We start from the raw sequence: 17175 nt of genomic DNA, 5'->3' as shown, positions 1-17175 counted from the left end.
TCTAAAGAAAATAAACACTCTTCCTATAACATGATGAATGAATAAAAACAAAGGTACATAAACAAGTTGACTTTATTAAGTATGTCGATCTATTAACATTCACTTCAAATAAGTTCAATGAAAAAAATAACTGTTCTTAAAATAACATACTGTTCTTAAAAGAGGGCAGAGGTGAGATCTCCAAGTTCTGAATCCTAACTTGAGATCCACACAACTCAACTTCCACATAAACCATGCATTGATGGCAATGCCGGTGGGCTATTTATGTGAAAATTCAACATACGAACCTTAGTGTGTGACATGAAAGCTATATTTGGGCCTATAAACCTTGACACTTTTCTATATTTACCGACCAAATACGCTGCCTTTACCCAAGTGCTAAATGAAAGCAAGTGGTTGAGTAACAACTTCAAGTAGATTTCTTCTGTTTTTTCTTCTCTGCCTCATCTTCTTTCTCTTTCTCGATCTCAGCCACCAGGGTCTCAATTTCTTTGGACTCCAATAACTACATGGAGCAAAAAAAAAAAAAAAAAGAAGCAATTAACCCATAGACAAAGACATGTTTAAAGCAGCAAATACTGGGATCAGACCACCAAACTCTATGGTGAGGTTACCTTCAGTGGCTGGTTTCTTCTGATCACAGCGAGATCAATGTTCTTCCCACCAGACTGAACCACCTGTAAAACATAGTTCAAAAGGTCAAATGTACACAATGGATTTAATATGCTAACAGCTGAATTTTTAGCCATATTGAATACACAAATATAACTGTCTCAGACCTACAGAAGTGCCTAGGGGAGCAGGAAGTAGGCGGTAAGGGTCGGTTTGGAGTTTAGCATAAAAATGACAGTGGTTGATCTCACCTCAAGCAAGGCTTTGATTGCCAGCTTAATCGCCTCGTTGTCAGTGGCGATGGCTTCCTCTGTGTAGTTCTTCTCCAGGAATTCCCTCACTGTTTTAGCACTGCGGCCAATTGCATTTGCCTGAACAAAGAGATGGGTAACAAATCAGTAACTGAGTATTTTTAAAACAATAAAATACCAATAGTGTGGTTTAAATACAGCTCAATAGCTAACGTCTATTTAAAAAACAGACCGCACAATTAAGACAGAATCTCATTTTTGCAACGATACACTTCAGAGAATCATCATGGCTATGAAAAACGATAAACATATTTATCTGTGGAGAAAGGTGAGGTATTTTTGTGGATTGGCTGACCTTCCATGCATGGTATGTTCCTGAGGGGTCAGTCTGATAGAGCCTGGGGGTCCCATCGTAGTCAAAACCCACGATCAACGCCGAGATGCCAAACGGTCTTCGTCCATTACTCTGAGTGTAACGCTACAGAAAAAGATAAAAAGCTGGCTTTCTATGAAAATAAACAAACAGTCAAGTATCATATGGACTCTAGTTTACTCTACCAAACTGGGTACAAGGTAGCCTTGCATGCAGGTTTGGGGAGTAACAGATTACAAAACTAACTGTAATCCATGACCAGCAAAAAATATTGTAGTCAGATTAGATATACTTTTGAAAAACTAGGGTTACTTTTAAATTCCGTTTTTTTTGTACATTTATTTTCCTAATGATATTCGAATCAACATTGAAAAAAGGCGCACGTTTAAGTCTTATGTCTGAAAGAGTCTGACCACAAATCAGAGACTAATATGATGACACACCAAATGTGTTTGATGGATAGTTGGGCTCCCGAGTGGCGCAGCGGTCTAAGGCACTGCATCTCAGTGCTAGAGGCATCACAACAGACCCTGATTAAATTCCACGCTGTATCACAACCGGTCGTGATTGGGAGTCCCATAGGGCGGCGCACAATTGGCCTAGCATCGTCCGGGTTTGGCCAGGGTAGACTGTCATTGTAAATAAGAATTTGTTCTTAACTGACTTGCCTAGGTAAATAAAGGTAAAAGAAAATATATTATATCTATAACAATCGTGGGAAAAGAGCAGGAATAGGCTTTTTGTAGGCTACAGTCCAAGTTACTGTATGTCTTCCAATGGTGCGACTGCTGTCGGCATTCAAAGATTATCCAACTAGAATAAATGCTTGCATGTAAGGACGGCAGCAGTGGCACATAGCACTACACTTATTATTGATATCTAGGCTACATAGCCCACTGATGTGAATCACACTGCTGCTCATTTATTTGCGCCTTACGGATTGTAGTTGTTGCGGATGGCTGGTGGTCTGATCCCAGTTCACTAATGTATACAGTTGAAGTCGGAAGTTTACATACACTTGCACAACTTTCTTGTTAACAAACTATAGTTTTGGCAAGTCGGTTAGGACATCTACTTTGTGCATGAAGTAACCAAAGAAAAAAGTGTTAAATCAAAAAATATTTTATATGAGATTCTTCAAATAGCCACCCTTTGCCTTGACAGCTTTGCACATTCTTGGCATTCTCTCAACCAGCTTCATGAGGTAGTCACCGGGAATGCATTTCAATTTACAGGTGTGCCTTCTTTAAAGTTAATTTGTGGAGTTTATTTCCTCTTTAATGCCTTTGAGCCAATCAGTTGTGTTGTGACATGGTAGGGGGGTATACAGAAGACAGCCCTATTTGGTCGAACAGCTCAAATAAGCAAAGAGAAACGTCAGTCCATCATTACTTTAAGACATGAAGGTTAGTCAATACGGAAAATTAAGAACTTTGAAAGTTTCTTCAAGTGCAGTCGCAAAAACCATTAAGCGCTATGATGAAACTGGCTCTCATGAGGGCCGCCACAGGAATGGAAGACCCAGAGTTACCACTGCTGCAGAGGATAAGTTCATTAGAGTTACCAGTCTCAGAAATTGCAGCCCAAATAAATGCTTCACAGAGTTCAAGTAAAAGACACATCAACTGTTCAGAGGAGACTGTGTGAATCAGGCCTTCATGGTCGAATTGCTGCAAAGAAACCACTACTAACAATACCAATAAGAATAAGAGACTTGCTCGGGCCAAGAAACACGATCAATGGACATTGGATTTTTGGTTCCAACCACTGTGTCTTTGTGAGACGCAGTGTGGGTGAACGGATGATCTCCGCATGTGTATTTCCCACCGTAAAGCATGGAGGAAGAGGTGTGATGGTGTGGGGGTGCATTGCTGGTGACACTGATTTATTTAGAATTCAAGGCACACTTAACCAGCATGGCTACCACAGCATTCTGCAGCGACACGCCATCCCATCTGGTTTGGGCTTAGTGGGGCTATCATTTGTTTTACAACAGGACAATGACCCAACACACCTCCAGCCTGTGTAAGGGCTATTTGATGAAGAAGGAGAGTGATGCATCAGATGACCTGGCCTCCACAATCACCCAACCTCAACCCAATTGAGATGGATTGGGGTGAGTTGGACCGCAGAGTGAAGAAAAAGCAGCCAACAAGTGCTAAGCATATGTGGGAACTCCTTCAAGACGGTTAGAAAAGTATTCCAGGTGAAACTGGTTGAGAGAATGCCAAGTGTGCAAAGCTGTCATCAAGGCAAAGGGTGGCTATTTGAAGAATCTTACATTTTAAATATATTTTATTTAAGAATTTTTGGTTACTACGTGATTCCATGTGTATTATTTCATAGTTTTGATATCGTCACTATTATTCTACAATGTAGAAAATAGTAACAATAAAGAAAAACCCTTGAATGAGTAAGTGTTCTAAAACTTATGACCAGTATTGTATTTTAACCCAATAATGGTTGAAATTAAGAAGTTTAAGCTGTTTATCAATCATTGTTTTTGCGACCTGGGTTATATTCCCGGCCAATGCATCAACATACAGGAGGCAGTTAGCCTAGTGGTTAGAGCGTTGGGCCAGTAAGTGAAAGGTTGCTAGATCGAATCCCCAAGCTGACAAGGTAAAAATGTGTCGTTCTGCCCCTAAACAAGGCAGTTAACCCACTGTTCCTAGGCCGTCATTGTAAATAAGAATTTGTTCTTAACTGACTTGCCTAGTTAAATATAGGTTAAATAAAATTAAAATATATTCGTTATGTAAGCCGTTTAAGAACCAAAACGTATGCAAACAGAGCAAAACGCAAGCTTCTATTGGACCAATTCAGGAAGGTCCCTCCCACTGGAGGTATAATAAGAACGGCCTCTCTCCGTTTGCTTCTGTTTAAGAAAGATTTTGCAACACAATCGGAGTAATGAAGACACCCCAGTGGACAGCAAGTGAAAAATGTGCACTTGCAACAGCCAATGGAATAAAAGTTTGAGTTTTAAACTCTCCCATGGTATTGTGCTCCATACTGTCAAAAACAAGTTGAATTTAAGAAGAACACGAGTGAGGGGTTCGATTTTCTTCATGGAAAATTACCATCTAGATTTTCACATGCAAATAGCACTTTTGGGTAGTGCTCAAAGCCATTCCTAGAAGCAGAATTTATTTGTCAACTCGAAGCAATGAGCCCAATCAAACCTCCATGACAACACAATCATAAACATGTCAGGCAATAATTAGTCCTTAGTTTTTGGGTTATGCTCAGGTAAAACTATTTGACTAATCTATATTTCCAAGTCCTATTCTTGAAAATTAAGGGGTATTAAATGAATTGGAATGACTGGAAATCTGAAAGACTGTTGTTGGTTTGATGTAGATATAGCCTAATCGTATTATTATCTGTAATAGAAAGTAATGGGTTAGAAGATGCCTACATAACCAACCCATAAAGTAAAGTAAAATGCAACATCCAATTATGGCCAGCTATGTAAACTCGAACATTAATTGATCCTGCAATAGATGTCGCTCAATTGGTAATATACATTTTGTCTCCTAATGCCTCTTAAGCAGGTTGAATTTATTGGGATCAGTCTTGTCCTTAAGGCAGAACTGAGCCATTTCCCCAAGATAGGCCAAACTTGGCTATATTGTAAAAATGTATGAAAACATAAATTATCTTTTTGGTCTTCATTTAAGGTTATGATTAAGCATTAGGGTTAAGGTTAGTGGCTGTGCTAGCTACTAACCTGCGCCTGTTAAGAGGAAAGTAATTGGGCTCTCAAGTGTCACAACTGTCTAAGGCACTGCATCTCAGTGCTAGAGGCGTCACTACAGACCCTGGTTCGATTCCGGGCTGTATCACAACTGGCCGTGATCAGGAGTCCCATAGGGCGACACACAATTGGTCCAGCATCGTCCAGGTTTGGGGAGGGATTGGCCAGGGTAGGCCGTCATTGTAAATAAGAATTTGTTCTTAACTGAGTTAAATAACAAAAAATGGAATGTAATCAGATTACAATACTTAGTTTGGGTAACCCAAAAGTTACATTTGTGATTACAATTTTGGACAGGTAACTACACTGAACAGAAATATAATGTATGTAATATAATAATGTAAAGTTTTGGTGCCATGTTTCATGAGCTGAAATTAAATATCCCACACGCACAAAAAGCTTCTCTCTCAAATATTGTGCACAAATTTGTTTACATCCCTGTTAGTGAGCATTTCTCCTTTGCCAAGATAATCCATCCACCTGACAGGTGTGGCATATCAAGAAGCTGATGAATCAGTATGATCATTACACAGGTGCAACTCGTGCTGGGGACGAAAGGCCACTAAAATGTGCAGTTTTGTCACAACACCACAGATGTCTCAGGTTGAGGGAGGGGGCAATTAGCATGCTGACTGTAGGGATGTCCACCAGAGTTGTTGCTATGTAATTTAATGATAATTTCACTACCATAAGCCACCTCCAACGTTGTTTTAGAGAATTTGGCAGTACGTCCAACCGGCCTCACAACCGCAAACCACGTGTATGGTGTCGTGTGGGCGAGCGGTGTGCAGATGTCAACTTTGTGAACAGAGTGCCCCATGGTGGCGGTGGGGTTATGGTTTTGTCAGGCATTAGCTACGGACAACGAACACATTTTATCGATGGCAATTTGAATGCACAGAGTTACCATGACGAGATCCTGAGGCCCATTGTCATGCCATTAATCCGCTGCCCTCACCTTATGTTTCAGCATGGTAATGCACAGCCCCATGTCGCAAAGATCTGTATACAATTCCTGAAAGCTGAAAATGTCACAGTTCTTCCATGGCCTGCATACGAACCAGACATGTCACCCATTGAGCATATTTGGGATACTCTGGAATGACATGTACGGCATCGTGTTCCAGATCCCTCCGATATCAAGCAACTTCGCACAGCCGTTATAGAGGAGTAGGACAACATTTCAAAGGTCACAATCAACAGTCTGATCAACACTATGCGAAGGATAAGTGTCACGCTGCATGAGGCAAATGGTGGTCACACGAGATACTGACTGGTTTTCTGATCCACGCCCCTACATTTTTTTAAGGTACCTGTATTCCCAGTCATGTGATATCCATAGATTAGGGCCTATTTCAATTGACTGATTTCCTTACATGAACTGTGACTCAGTAAAATATTTTAAATTGTTGCATTTATATTTTTGTTCAGTATAGTGTTAGATTCTGGGTTAAAATCAGAACAGTATTATACTAGAGACATGATACATTAGAAGTAATACTATAGTATCTGAGGAGTGATAGACTGATTTTTACACCAGAAGTTAATGGTTATCTGTAGGAGTCAGATTTAATTATAAAATGAATGAGAAACACCAATGTCTATTCTACCATTGCTTTATGAGATACTATTATTTCCTTATGGAGTTATCAAGAGTTGTAATTCTAAGTTGATTGGTTGATCGAATTTGTTTATTTTTGATTTAACATTTTGTTTTTCATTCAATGTGAATCATGTGTTCGAAGGGAAAATGACCAGTTCCCTGAGGTCCTGGTCCTTGGGTATATATACAAATGTATTTTGTTCAGTCTGCATATAGAAGGAAAAATGTCAATAAGGGATGACAGTTACTCCAAATGGACTGTGATGTGTATTGCTGATTTCACCAGATTGGGCCTAATGGAGTGTGGGATTCTTCGATGGGTTAGGGTGCTAACTTCCTGATTTGGTAACTCTTCCGAGAGGTCGCCAGTCAAATGCGGGAGTATGAACTAATTTTGAAAATGGTGTCAACAGTAACAGTATGTTATTATGCTCTTTCCTCTCTTGAGGTTATCATGGAAGGTGACATCACATCGTGTCTTAAGGCATGGTAGGAATAATATGACCACAAACAGTGTGTGTGTGAACCTCAAAACCCTCCCTAACCGGCTGAAGAAAGACTGACAAAGGCGTTCAATGCGACAGCGACTTTTAACACTTCTGAGTCCGAGCCAAACCTGGGTACGGGCGGCAGAGTGCTGAGACCGCGTGTGTGGAGAGAGATAACGGCTCAGGTGAGAGACTCGTGTACGTGGGAGAAACGGATGCATCTATTTGGATATTGAAAATCGGGACATGATCAAGGGCCATCAAATGTGACAGGCAAGAGTTACATGTGCCGTTGGGAAGATGAACTGTAACGCTATCTGAAGAAGACACGCTAGAACGATAAGTGCCGGGACACTGCGAACAATTTAGACTAAGTATGCATTCAGATATCGCTCTTTCATTACCAGGCCACTTGCGACAGGAAAACAGGGACAAATGGGGGCTGTAATGAGAAGAGCTATTACCGGCAATAAAAAGGTTCAGTTATTAAACGTACATTCTAACAGGGATGATGTGTGCTAGGTTGAGAGACTTGAGTTTGAGTCATAGACTCAAAGTAAGCACTAAGGACTGTAATTCTGAATTTGGGTTGGATAATTGATAAAATGTTTTAGTTATGATTCGGATAGAGAGAGAGAGGGGTGCTCTAAAACTGTGAGGGGTGGGGGCACTGCAAAAATGTATTAGGCCTAGGGAGGCTCTAGAAATCTTATCTCTATGTATCCTCCGACAGGGAGGTTGTTAGAGAACTCACTGGACGATAGCTTGGGTCAACCATGAAGGCTTTTTTTTTTTTAACCACGTCATCAGAATTGTAATGTTAAATCACAATACATATAGATTGCTGGAAGATACGGTACAATTAATTGCATACAAGGCTCATAGTCTGTGTTTTGCGATAACACCCAAGGGTGAACATGAAGGAGAGGGCATGGAGACCAGCATCATATGGGTATAGAAGGTAACGGATGGACAGTTCTTTCCACAGTTTTAGTCGCATCAAGGGTGGTGTGAAGTTACTAAACATGTACTTTTTTTCCTCTTTCCTTTTCAAGTCAATACATTTTTAGGTTTCATGGAACATAAGAGTGATCATTGTTCCAGAGGAGGGACTGATGTATATTGACTAATTGATTTGAGAATGTTTTAGTATGTTTATAACTGTAGAAGTGCATTAGGAGTAGTAACTAGTGTTTTATGGGTTAGATGGAATGATATTTGCAAATGTATCTGCAGCAGGAGGTGAAGTACACGAGGCCTGTGTTTGAGACAGTGGGATGGAATGTGACTGCGGGGGAGATCTGTGGGGGCTCATAAATTAAGGTTGTGGTGATAGAGGGGTATCATTCCCAGAGACTATGTATATTGTTACAGGAGACAGCTCGTAGGAGAGGGAGGACCGCTAACTGTGCACAATATAGGGACTATTATGAAGTTAAATTGAACATTACACAAACCCAGATCATGGTGTTAGGTTGGATATTCTTCCAATTTATTAATCTCGTTCCCAATTTCTAACAGCCGGAAAACACTTGACAGATTACATGCAGTAGTTATTCTCACGGCAGTCGCCTGTATCCCTGCACACTGACTCGGTACCAGTGCCCTGTATATAGCCTTGTTATTGCTTTTCTTATTGTGTTACTTTTTATTATTACTTTTTATTTTAGCCTACTTGGTAAATACTTTCTTCTTCTTAAACTGCACTGTTGGTTAAGGGCTTGTAAGTAAGCATTTCACGGTAAAGTCTACACTTGTTGTATTCGGTGCATGTCGCAAATAAAGTCTGATTTGATTTGTAGGGACAGTAATTGAAGGAGGCTATAGTCATGGGCCATGTTAGGAGTAACAGGGGTTACTTTAGTAGCATTGTTGGGTTATCAGTTTATGAGGACTCATGCCAAATAGCTGGGTAACTGGGAGACTGATGGGAGTACCGGGGCCTGTTATTCAAATGCCACAAATTAGTGATCTTGCCATAAGGGGGAGTCTATGTTGTCATGCGTTGCAGTGTGTATATCCTCAGGTGAAAGCAGCACATGAGGAGCAGGAGATAACCGAGGCATGGGCTGAATTCTGGAGATTGAGTGTACATCAAGATACACCAGGCGGGGTGTTGGGACAGTGTTGGTCTGGTCTACACACAGTACTCCTTACAGCACCTGCAGCGGTAAAGATCGTCATGTCTCTCCTCGGTGGGTGCATAGTTCTCACGGGAAGTGAAGGTCCAGCTGCATAATGGGTGAGCTTGAAGACGCCACGACAGAGGAAGCGGAGCTAAAGAAAGAGAGAGAGACTAGATTCCACCGTAGACAAGCAGATTGGTTGGGTCTGGGAGCTACTTTAAACATAGTTGGGTTAGCTGCTTTATTGGTTAATGCATCATAAAAGGATAGATGTTGGGGTAATTGTACTCTAAACAACATTTTGGAGGCATTGATGTGAGAGTCTATACAGTGCCGAGTTACCTCAAGAAGATGTAGCGTTGATTAGGGATACGCACTTGCCTATCAGGTGGCAATGGAGGAGATTGGGAACAAAGTGAAAATGACATGGCTTGGGAACACCTCTCAGAACCTGGGGCTGGTAAGGGGAAGACTGGGCGAAAGCATGAGGAGGCTTTTAGGGCTTTCATTTTTGTGGAATCCAGCAGAAAAGTATCCTGGAGGCATAGAGTCAGGTGAAGAGAGAGTGGGAATTGTCATGGTCTCAGACTTTGGTTTTCATGCATATAAAATGATGCATAGTTTACCACATTGCTAATACTGTTATGTTTAGTGTTTCTCGTTGCTTTGCAAGTTTTGTGCCATCACTCTCTTAGGAACCAGAAGGAGAATGTTGAACTGGGAGAAGTCAACAGACCCAGGGGACACGTTATAATCAGTGTTCTATGAGGAATGGAAATAAGATTGTTCTATGATCACACCATACACAGAGGCCATAAGTCTCTGAGTTTGTAAACCTCACTGTGAATGTTAATTCTGTTTATTTTTTGTTCATGTTTTACTAATGATTGTTTGTCCATTTATAAGTAATTTCCAAGTGTATGTAATGTTGAACAGTACGGAGTTAAATGTTCAAAACAGGGGACTGTTAGATTCTGGGTTAAACTTGGAACAGTATTATACTAGAGACATGATACATCAGAAGTAATACTATAGTATCTGAGGAGTGATAGAGACTGGTTTTTACATCAGAGGTTAATGGTTATCTGTAGGAGCCAGATGGCTTTGGAATGTGCTGGGTAGAGGGGAGGCAGTCACATGATTGCTATAGGTGATACAGGTGGAGAGCTTTGGATTAGGCATCAAGGGGGTTGAGGTCAGGTCACCTTAAGGGAGAAGGAACGGTTTATTACCCCATCACTTCGCCTTCCTGTCGAACCATAACAGATGTAAGGGTTGGAGAGAAGGAGGAGTGCATCTAAACTATATTGATCCTGTATTGATCTGTATTGATCCTCTGGGAAGAATTAAACTTGGTTGAGCTTTCATAGTGTCCGTAGAGTTTTTTTTACTCTGAGAATTAGAAGGTAACAATAGTAACTGTAAAGGATTACATTCAGAATGTAACCTACCCATCCCTGGTTGCATGCGACGATGCTGTCACTCTTGGACAACATCGTCACGTTGACCCAACACAGAAAGTTCCCTCTGTGTCACTAATGTTGAATAAACTTGAACTTACTCTGCCAGTTGTCCAGGTGGTTGGTCTTTATGACGTTGACAAAATATCCACAGGTAAGTCTTATTAAACAGACTTTTTAAACGTGGGTCTGCTGCAGGTGCCTGACAAATTTCTTCCCTTCACATTATCACATTAAAATAAGTCTTACACAAGCCATCTCTTGCTTGTGCACATATGAGAGAGACTATTGAAGGGCTGTGACTTCCTGTGTTAGTGAAGTCTGTAATTGTTGAGTGGCGTCTGTCACGGATGGCAATAGCAAGTCGTTAGGGGCTGTTGTTAGTTAGAGGTGGTGTGTATTGTACCTGTTTCAGGGTGGCGATGTGTCGTGTGATGTACTCAACGGTGACTGGGTCCTCCACAGTGAGCCTGTGACTCTGGCACTCCACCCGAGCTCTGTTGATCACAATGCGGGCATCTGCTGTCAGACCTGACAGAGGCAGACAACTGGTTAAATAAGAGACACTAAGAGCGAAACGTTCAGCTGGTTGGGCTATGAGCCACAGCAAACCAAACAATATTGCAACCAGACAAATGGCAGAAAGAAACTCCCTAGACAAAGCTTTACCTCTGGAAACAGCCATTACGCAAATTGTTCTCGCTAGGCAATGTTAGCTACAGTTGAAGTCGGAAGTTCACATACACTTAGGTTGGAGTCATTAAAACGTGTTTGTTTTTCAACCACTCCACAAATTTCTTGTTAACAAACTATAGTTTTGGCAAGTCAGTTAGGACATCTACTTTGTGCATGACAAGTAATTTTTCCAACAATTGTTTACAGACATTATTTCACTTATTATTCACTGTATCATAATTCCAGTGGGTCAGAAGTTCACATACACTAAGTTGACTGTGCCTTTAAACAGCTTGAAAAATTCCAGAAAATGATCTCATGGCTTTAGAAGCTTCTGATAGGCTAATTGACATCCTTTGAGTCAATTGGCAGTGTGCCTGTGGATGTATTTCAAGGCCTACCTTCAAACTCAATGCCTCTTTGCTTGACATCATGAGAAAATTAAAAGAAATCAGCCAAGAACTCAGAAGAAAAATTGTAGACCTCCACAAGTCTGGTTCATCCTTGGGAGCAATTTCCAAATGCCTGAAGGTAGCACGTTCATCTGTACAAACAATAGTGCGCAAGTATAAACACCATGGGAGTACGCAGCCGTCATATCGCTCAGGAAGGAGACACGTTCTGTCTCCTAGAGATGAATGTACTTTGGTGTGGAAAGTGCAAATCAATCCCAGAACAAAAGCAAAGGACCTTGTGAAGATGCTGGAGGAAACAGGTACAAAAGTATCTATCCACAGTAAAACGAGTCCTATATCGAGATAACCTGAAAGGCCGCTCAGCAAGGAAGCCACTGCTCCAAAAACGCCATAAAAAAGCCAGACTACGGTTTGCAAGTGCACATGGGGACAAAGATCGTACTTTTTGGAGAAATGTCCTCTGGTCTGATGAAACAAAAATAGAACTGTTTGGCCATAATGACCATCGTTATGTTTGGAGGAAAAGGGGGAGGCTTGCAAGCCAAAGACCACCCCAACCGTGAAGCACGGGGGTGGCAGCATCATGTTGTGGGGGTGCTTTGCTGCAGGAGGGACTAGTGCACAGCACAAAATAGATGGCATCATGAGGATAGAAAATTATGTGGATATATTGAAGCAACATCTCAAGACATCAGTCAGGAAGTTAAAGCTTGGTCGTCGCAAATGGGTCTTCCAAATGGACAATGACCCCAAGCATACTTCCAAAGTTGTGGCAAAATGGCTTAAGGACAACAAAGTCAAGGTATTGGAGTGGCCATCACAAAGCCCTGACCTCAATCCTATAGAAAATTTGTGGGCAGAACTGAAAAGCATGTGTGAGCAAGGAGGCCTACAGACCTGACTCAGTTACACCAGCTCTGTCAGGAGAAATGGGACAAAATTCACCCAACTTATTGTGGGAAGCTTGTGGAAGGCTACCTGAAAAGTTTGACCCAAGTTAAACAATTCAAGGGCAATGCTACCAAATACTAATTGAGTGTATGTAAACTTCGGACCCACTGGGAATGTGATGAAAGAAATAAAAGCTGAAATCACTCTATTCTGACATTTCAGATTCTTAAAATAAAGTAGTGATCATAACTGACCTAAAACAGTGCATTTTTACTAGGATTAAATGTCAGGAATTGTGAAACTGAGTTTAAATGTATTTGACTAAGGTGTATGTAAACTTCCAACTTCAACTGTACATACTTTGGTATGTGGTCTGATGATCAAGATAACATGCAAATTATTGAATATGTAGTTAGCTAGTTAAATACCTGCGAATGCCATGCAAACATGGTCGTCTAGGGCGCAGATCTTGCGGACTGTTCTTTCCTCCTGTAGTTTGGCGACAGACTTCTTCTCAACTCCAAGGACAACAATGTCTTTGCCCCTGATGCCAACCTAAATTAGGAATGAATGGGGAAATGAAACAGTTAAGTAGTTCGACACTAGCTAAATAATAACACAGAAATTCAAGTACATATTGCATTCAACAACAGAACATGATAGCTAACTAACGTTAGTAAATTGAGTTAACTAGCAATTTTCTCCAACAGCATCGCAATGTTACGCTAGCTATCTTATCATACATTAGCTACATAGTAGCTAAATGACACAGCTTACGTTAGCTTAGCTTCATAAACTTACAGCAGTGGAGCCTTTCTTCACAGCCTCTTGTGCATATTCCACCTGAAAAAGATGACCGTCGGGAGAAAACACAGTGATTGCCCTGTCATATCTTGCTGCCATTATGTTTCTCGAAACAGATGTACTGAAATGTTTAAAAAGTGTAGCTAGCTACTCCGCTAGCGAATGTTTGCTAGCTAGTGTTTAGTGAGAGTGTAATCACAGGGCGCATGCGCTTGAACTATTTCAATAACTCGTTCAATTTTGAGCATTTCACAGGGAAAATGTTCACAAATTCACAGATGCCTCTGCAACATTTTATTTTACTCTTTATTAACTCAACAGCATTTCATTGTTATCATAGTTGGTTCCAGGACTATAATAAGAGTTTAATACAGACGGTTTAGCGCTGTTTGGACAGTTTCCGGGGGATACTATTTTCCATTCCCCTGTGGTCTTTGGGTTGAGTTTGGATTATTCCACCTTTGGACAGGGGTTGAAAACATTGTTTTGTTTTTATAAAAGTCTTAATTGTACCCCACAAAACAACAATACAATGCATTGACATGTTTTTATAATTTCGATATATATATATCTCTCACAAAGATATATTACATCTCAAGGGCATTATCGTTCAGCCCTTTAGTTGGCCGTGTTCGAGAGCATCAAAACGACTGCATGCCACTGCCGACTTACTGATCTACAAATCACGGTGGATCATAAAGAATGACACATTGTTATTTGTAGATCAGTCAGTCAGTCACAATTTACCCATGATACATTGCGGATTTGATCCTCTCGAACACGGCCATGGACTACATCACAGAATAACATCAGATGTTGCTATTCTAAACTGCCTGCTTTGAGTTCTACAGATTTGTTAGCTGTTTAGTTGTATGTTTAAGTTTATTTAGCTTTATATGAAAACACCATGTCGGTGGCGTTTGCACCTCACAGACAACGTGGAAAGGGTGATATAACACCCGCTGGAATTCAAAAGGTAGCTAATTCATTTTTATCACGCACCGCAACAGAATGGAGGCGGATACAGCACCAGCTGCTGTTGCTAGCTAACTAGCCTAGCCAGCGGCCAGGTCGAAATGTAAAGAGGGAAATAGATGGTAACAATGTTGCTAGGGTAAAGCGCGGTCAATATGAACTTCGCGGTAGTGGGCAAATAATCTAAAAATAACTAACATGTTTAGTCGATTCGATGGACTAACATTGAATTTGTTTCTGATATAAATGGAAGGATAGGCTAAGGTTTTCTTAGCTAGTTGGATTGTTAGCGTCTTTTGTTAGCCAGGCACGCACAGAACAGGACTACTAGTATTATGACATTGATTATAGCTAGCTAACGTTGGAGAAAAAGGCAAAAGGCCGGTTGACCGGCTAACTACTATGTTGCCATCAACGTCATGTACTACTGTACTCTCAAAGACCATATGATTTCATGAGTAGTCTGCATTGGAATGGGACAGCCGTTTGTCTAGCTGAAGTTCAACCAGTCAATACAAGCCACATTGTTTTCATGAATGTTTCCAATCCCCTTAAAGTTGTATTTAGGCTACTGTATTCTCTCATATGTAACAGGTCAGAATGCAAACATTACTGGATAGGAAGAAGCAGTTAGTTGTCTTCTATAGGCCTATCCAAAAAAAATTCAGTTTTCTTACCGTTTTGCTCTGCCATGTTTCAGTTACTGGATGAGAACAATCAGCTGATTCAATGTATAATGGATTTCCAGAGCAAAGGAAAGACCGCAGAATGTTCACAGTAAGTTATCATTTATGTACTATACAAAAGCTCCATACCTGATGTGCTTTCAGGTTGCACACTGTCATGCATCTAAGTTTTTGCAGTGTATTGATGGCCCGTCTCCCTGTCTTTTTAAATGTTAAAATGTGTTTTATGTTCTGTCAAAAGGTACCAACAAATGCTCCACAGAAATTTGGTTTACCTGGCCACGATAGCAGACTCCAATCAGAACATGCAGTCTCTGCTCCCTGCTGTGAGTATTGGTCCAGGGCGAAGGGCAGTGACGTAGGTGCTGATTCACTCTGACACATTTCTGCCAGAGAGAAAACATGAAGCGTACTAGAATTCATGAAGTTTTACAGATATTGTACAATTTCAAATAACGTGTTGTTCTTGGCTAGTAGCCTAGTATTTATTTTATTGCCCCAAACATGGGAATAAAAAAAATACCCTCTCCATAATGTTCCCTTCACCAACTGATATAATATATAGGCCTAGATCACAACTTGACTTTTTATTTTATTTAACTAGGCAAGTCAGTTAAGAACAAATTCTTATTTACAATGAAGGCCTAGGAACAGTGGGTTAACTGCCTTGTTCAGGGGTAGAAGACAGATTTTTACCTTGTCGGCTCGGGGATTCGATCTAGCAACCTTTCGGTTACTGGCCAAATGCTCTAACCACTAGGCTACCTGCCGCCCCAAATATAAGGGCATAGACAAGCAACCACAGAGCTATTATGCAACTAAAGAATACCCTCTACATATACAGTACCAGTCAAAAGTATGGAATTTTCTTTATTTTTTACTATTTTCTACGTTGTAGAATAATAGTGAAGACATTAAAACTATGAAATAACACATATGGAATCATGTAGTAAGACAACAAGTGTTAAGCAAATCAAAATATATTTTATATTTGAGAATTCAAAGTAGCAGTGACAGCTTTGTACACTCTTGGCATTCTCTCAACCAGCTTCATGAGGTAGTCACCTATAATGTATTTAAATTAACTGGTGTGCCTTCTTAAAAGTTAATTTGTGGAATTTCTTCCCTTAATGGGTTTGAGTCAATCAGTTGTGTTGTGACAAGGTAGGGGTGGTATACAGAAGATGGCCCTATTTGGTAAAAGGCCAAGTTCATATTATGGCAAGAACAGCTCAAATAAGCAAAGAGAAACGACAGTCCATCATTACTTTAAGACATGAAGGTCAGTCAATCTGGGAAATTTCAAGGACTTCAAGTGCAGTCACAAAATCCATCAAGCTCTGTGATGAAACTGTCTCATGAGGACCACCACAGGAAAGGAAGACCCAGAGTTACCTCTGCTGCAGGGAATAAGTTCATTAGATATACCAGCCTCAGAAATTGCAGCCAAAAAATGCTTCACAGAGTTCAAGTAACACACATCTCAACATCAACTGTTCAGAGGAGACTGCGTGAATCAGGCCTTCATGGTCGGATTGCTGCAAAGAAACCACTACCCAAGGACACCAATAAGAAGAATGCTTGGGCCAAGAAACATGAGCAATGGACCTTAGACTGGTGGTAATCTGTCCTTTGGTCTGATGAGTCCCAATTTGTTTTTATTTTACTTTTTTTTTTGGTTTAACCGCTGTGTCTTTGAGACACAGAGTAGGTGAACGCATGATCTCTGCATGTGTGTTTCCCACCGTGAAGCATGGAGGAGGAGGTGTGATGGTGACACTGTTGGTGATTTATTTAGAATTCAAGGCACACTTCAACACCATGGCTACCACAGCATTCTGCAGCGATACGCCATCCCATCTGGTTTGCGCTTAGTGGGACTATCATTTGTTTTTCAACAGGACAATGACCCAACATACCTACAGGCTGTGTAAGGGCTATTTGACCAAGAAGGAGAGTGATGTAGTGCTGCATCAGATGACCTGGCCTCCACAATCACCTGACCTCAACCCAATTGAGATGGCTTGGGATGATTTGGACTGCAGAGTGAAGGAA

At 40.8% G+C, this 17175-nt stretch overlaps 2 protein-coding genes across 9 annotated transcripts in view; one reads left to right on the top strand and one right to left on the bottom strand.

The window, feature by feature from the left end:
* Positions 1–54: 54 nt before the first annotated feature.
* On the bottom strand, positions 55–13680 carry LOC106599691 (proteasome subunit alpha type-7). Its single transcript, XM_014190989.3, has 7 exons — positions 13457–13680; positions 13084–13210; positions 11080–11204; positions 1219–1341; positions 864–983; positions 615–677; positions 55–505 (listed from the first exon to the last, which is right to left on the bottom strand). The coding sequence occupies exons 1-7, from the start codon at positions 13556–13558 to the stop codon at positions 410–412; spliced, it is 756 nt and encodes a 251-aa protein (XP_014046464.1). The 5' UTR covers positions 13559–13680; the 3' UTR covers positions 55–409.
* The window catches only part of LOC106599684 (SS18 subunit of BAF chromatin remodeling complex), a 25525-nt gene continuing 21489 nt past the window's right edge, over positions 13140–17175 (top strand). For 3 of the 8 annotated variants that reach the window (XM_014190979.3, XM_014190983.3, XM_014190980.3), the window contains exons 1-3: positions 14223–14435; positions 15135–15211; positions 15362–15446. In XM_014190979.3, the coding sequence (XP_014046454.1) occupies positions 14367–14435; positions 15135–15211; positions 15362–15446 (231 nt within the window). In that variant the 5' untranslated portion in view covers positions 14223–14366. Of the gene's footprint in view, positions 13242–14220; positions 14436–15134; positions 15212–15361; positions 15447–17175 lie in introns of those variants that run through there. The other 5 variants (XM_014190977.3, XM_014190975.3, XM_014190982.3 and 2 more) reach the window with 4 other exon arrangements.

Source organism: Salmo salar, chromosome 03 (assembly GCF_965601325.2).
Source record: "Salmo salar chromosome 03, fSalSal1, whole genome shotgun sequence".
In the NCBI taxonomy this organism is placed as follows: domain Eukaryota; kingdom Metazoa; phylum Chordata; class Actinopteri; order Salmoniformes; family Salmonidae; genus Salmo; species Salmo salar.
The sequence above is the reverse complement of the archived record's forward strand: the minus strand, read 5'-3'. Positions and strand labels throughout refer to the sequence as shown.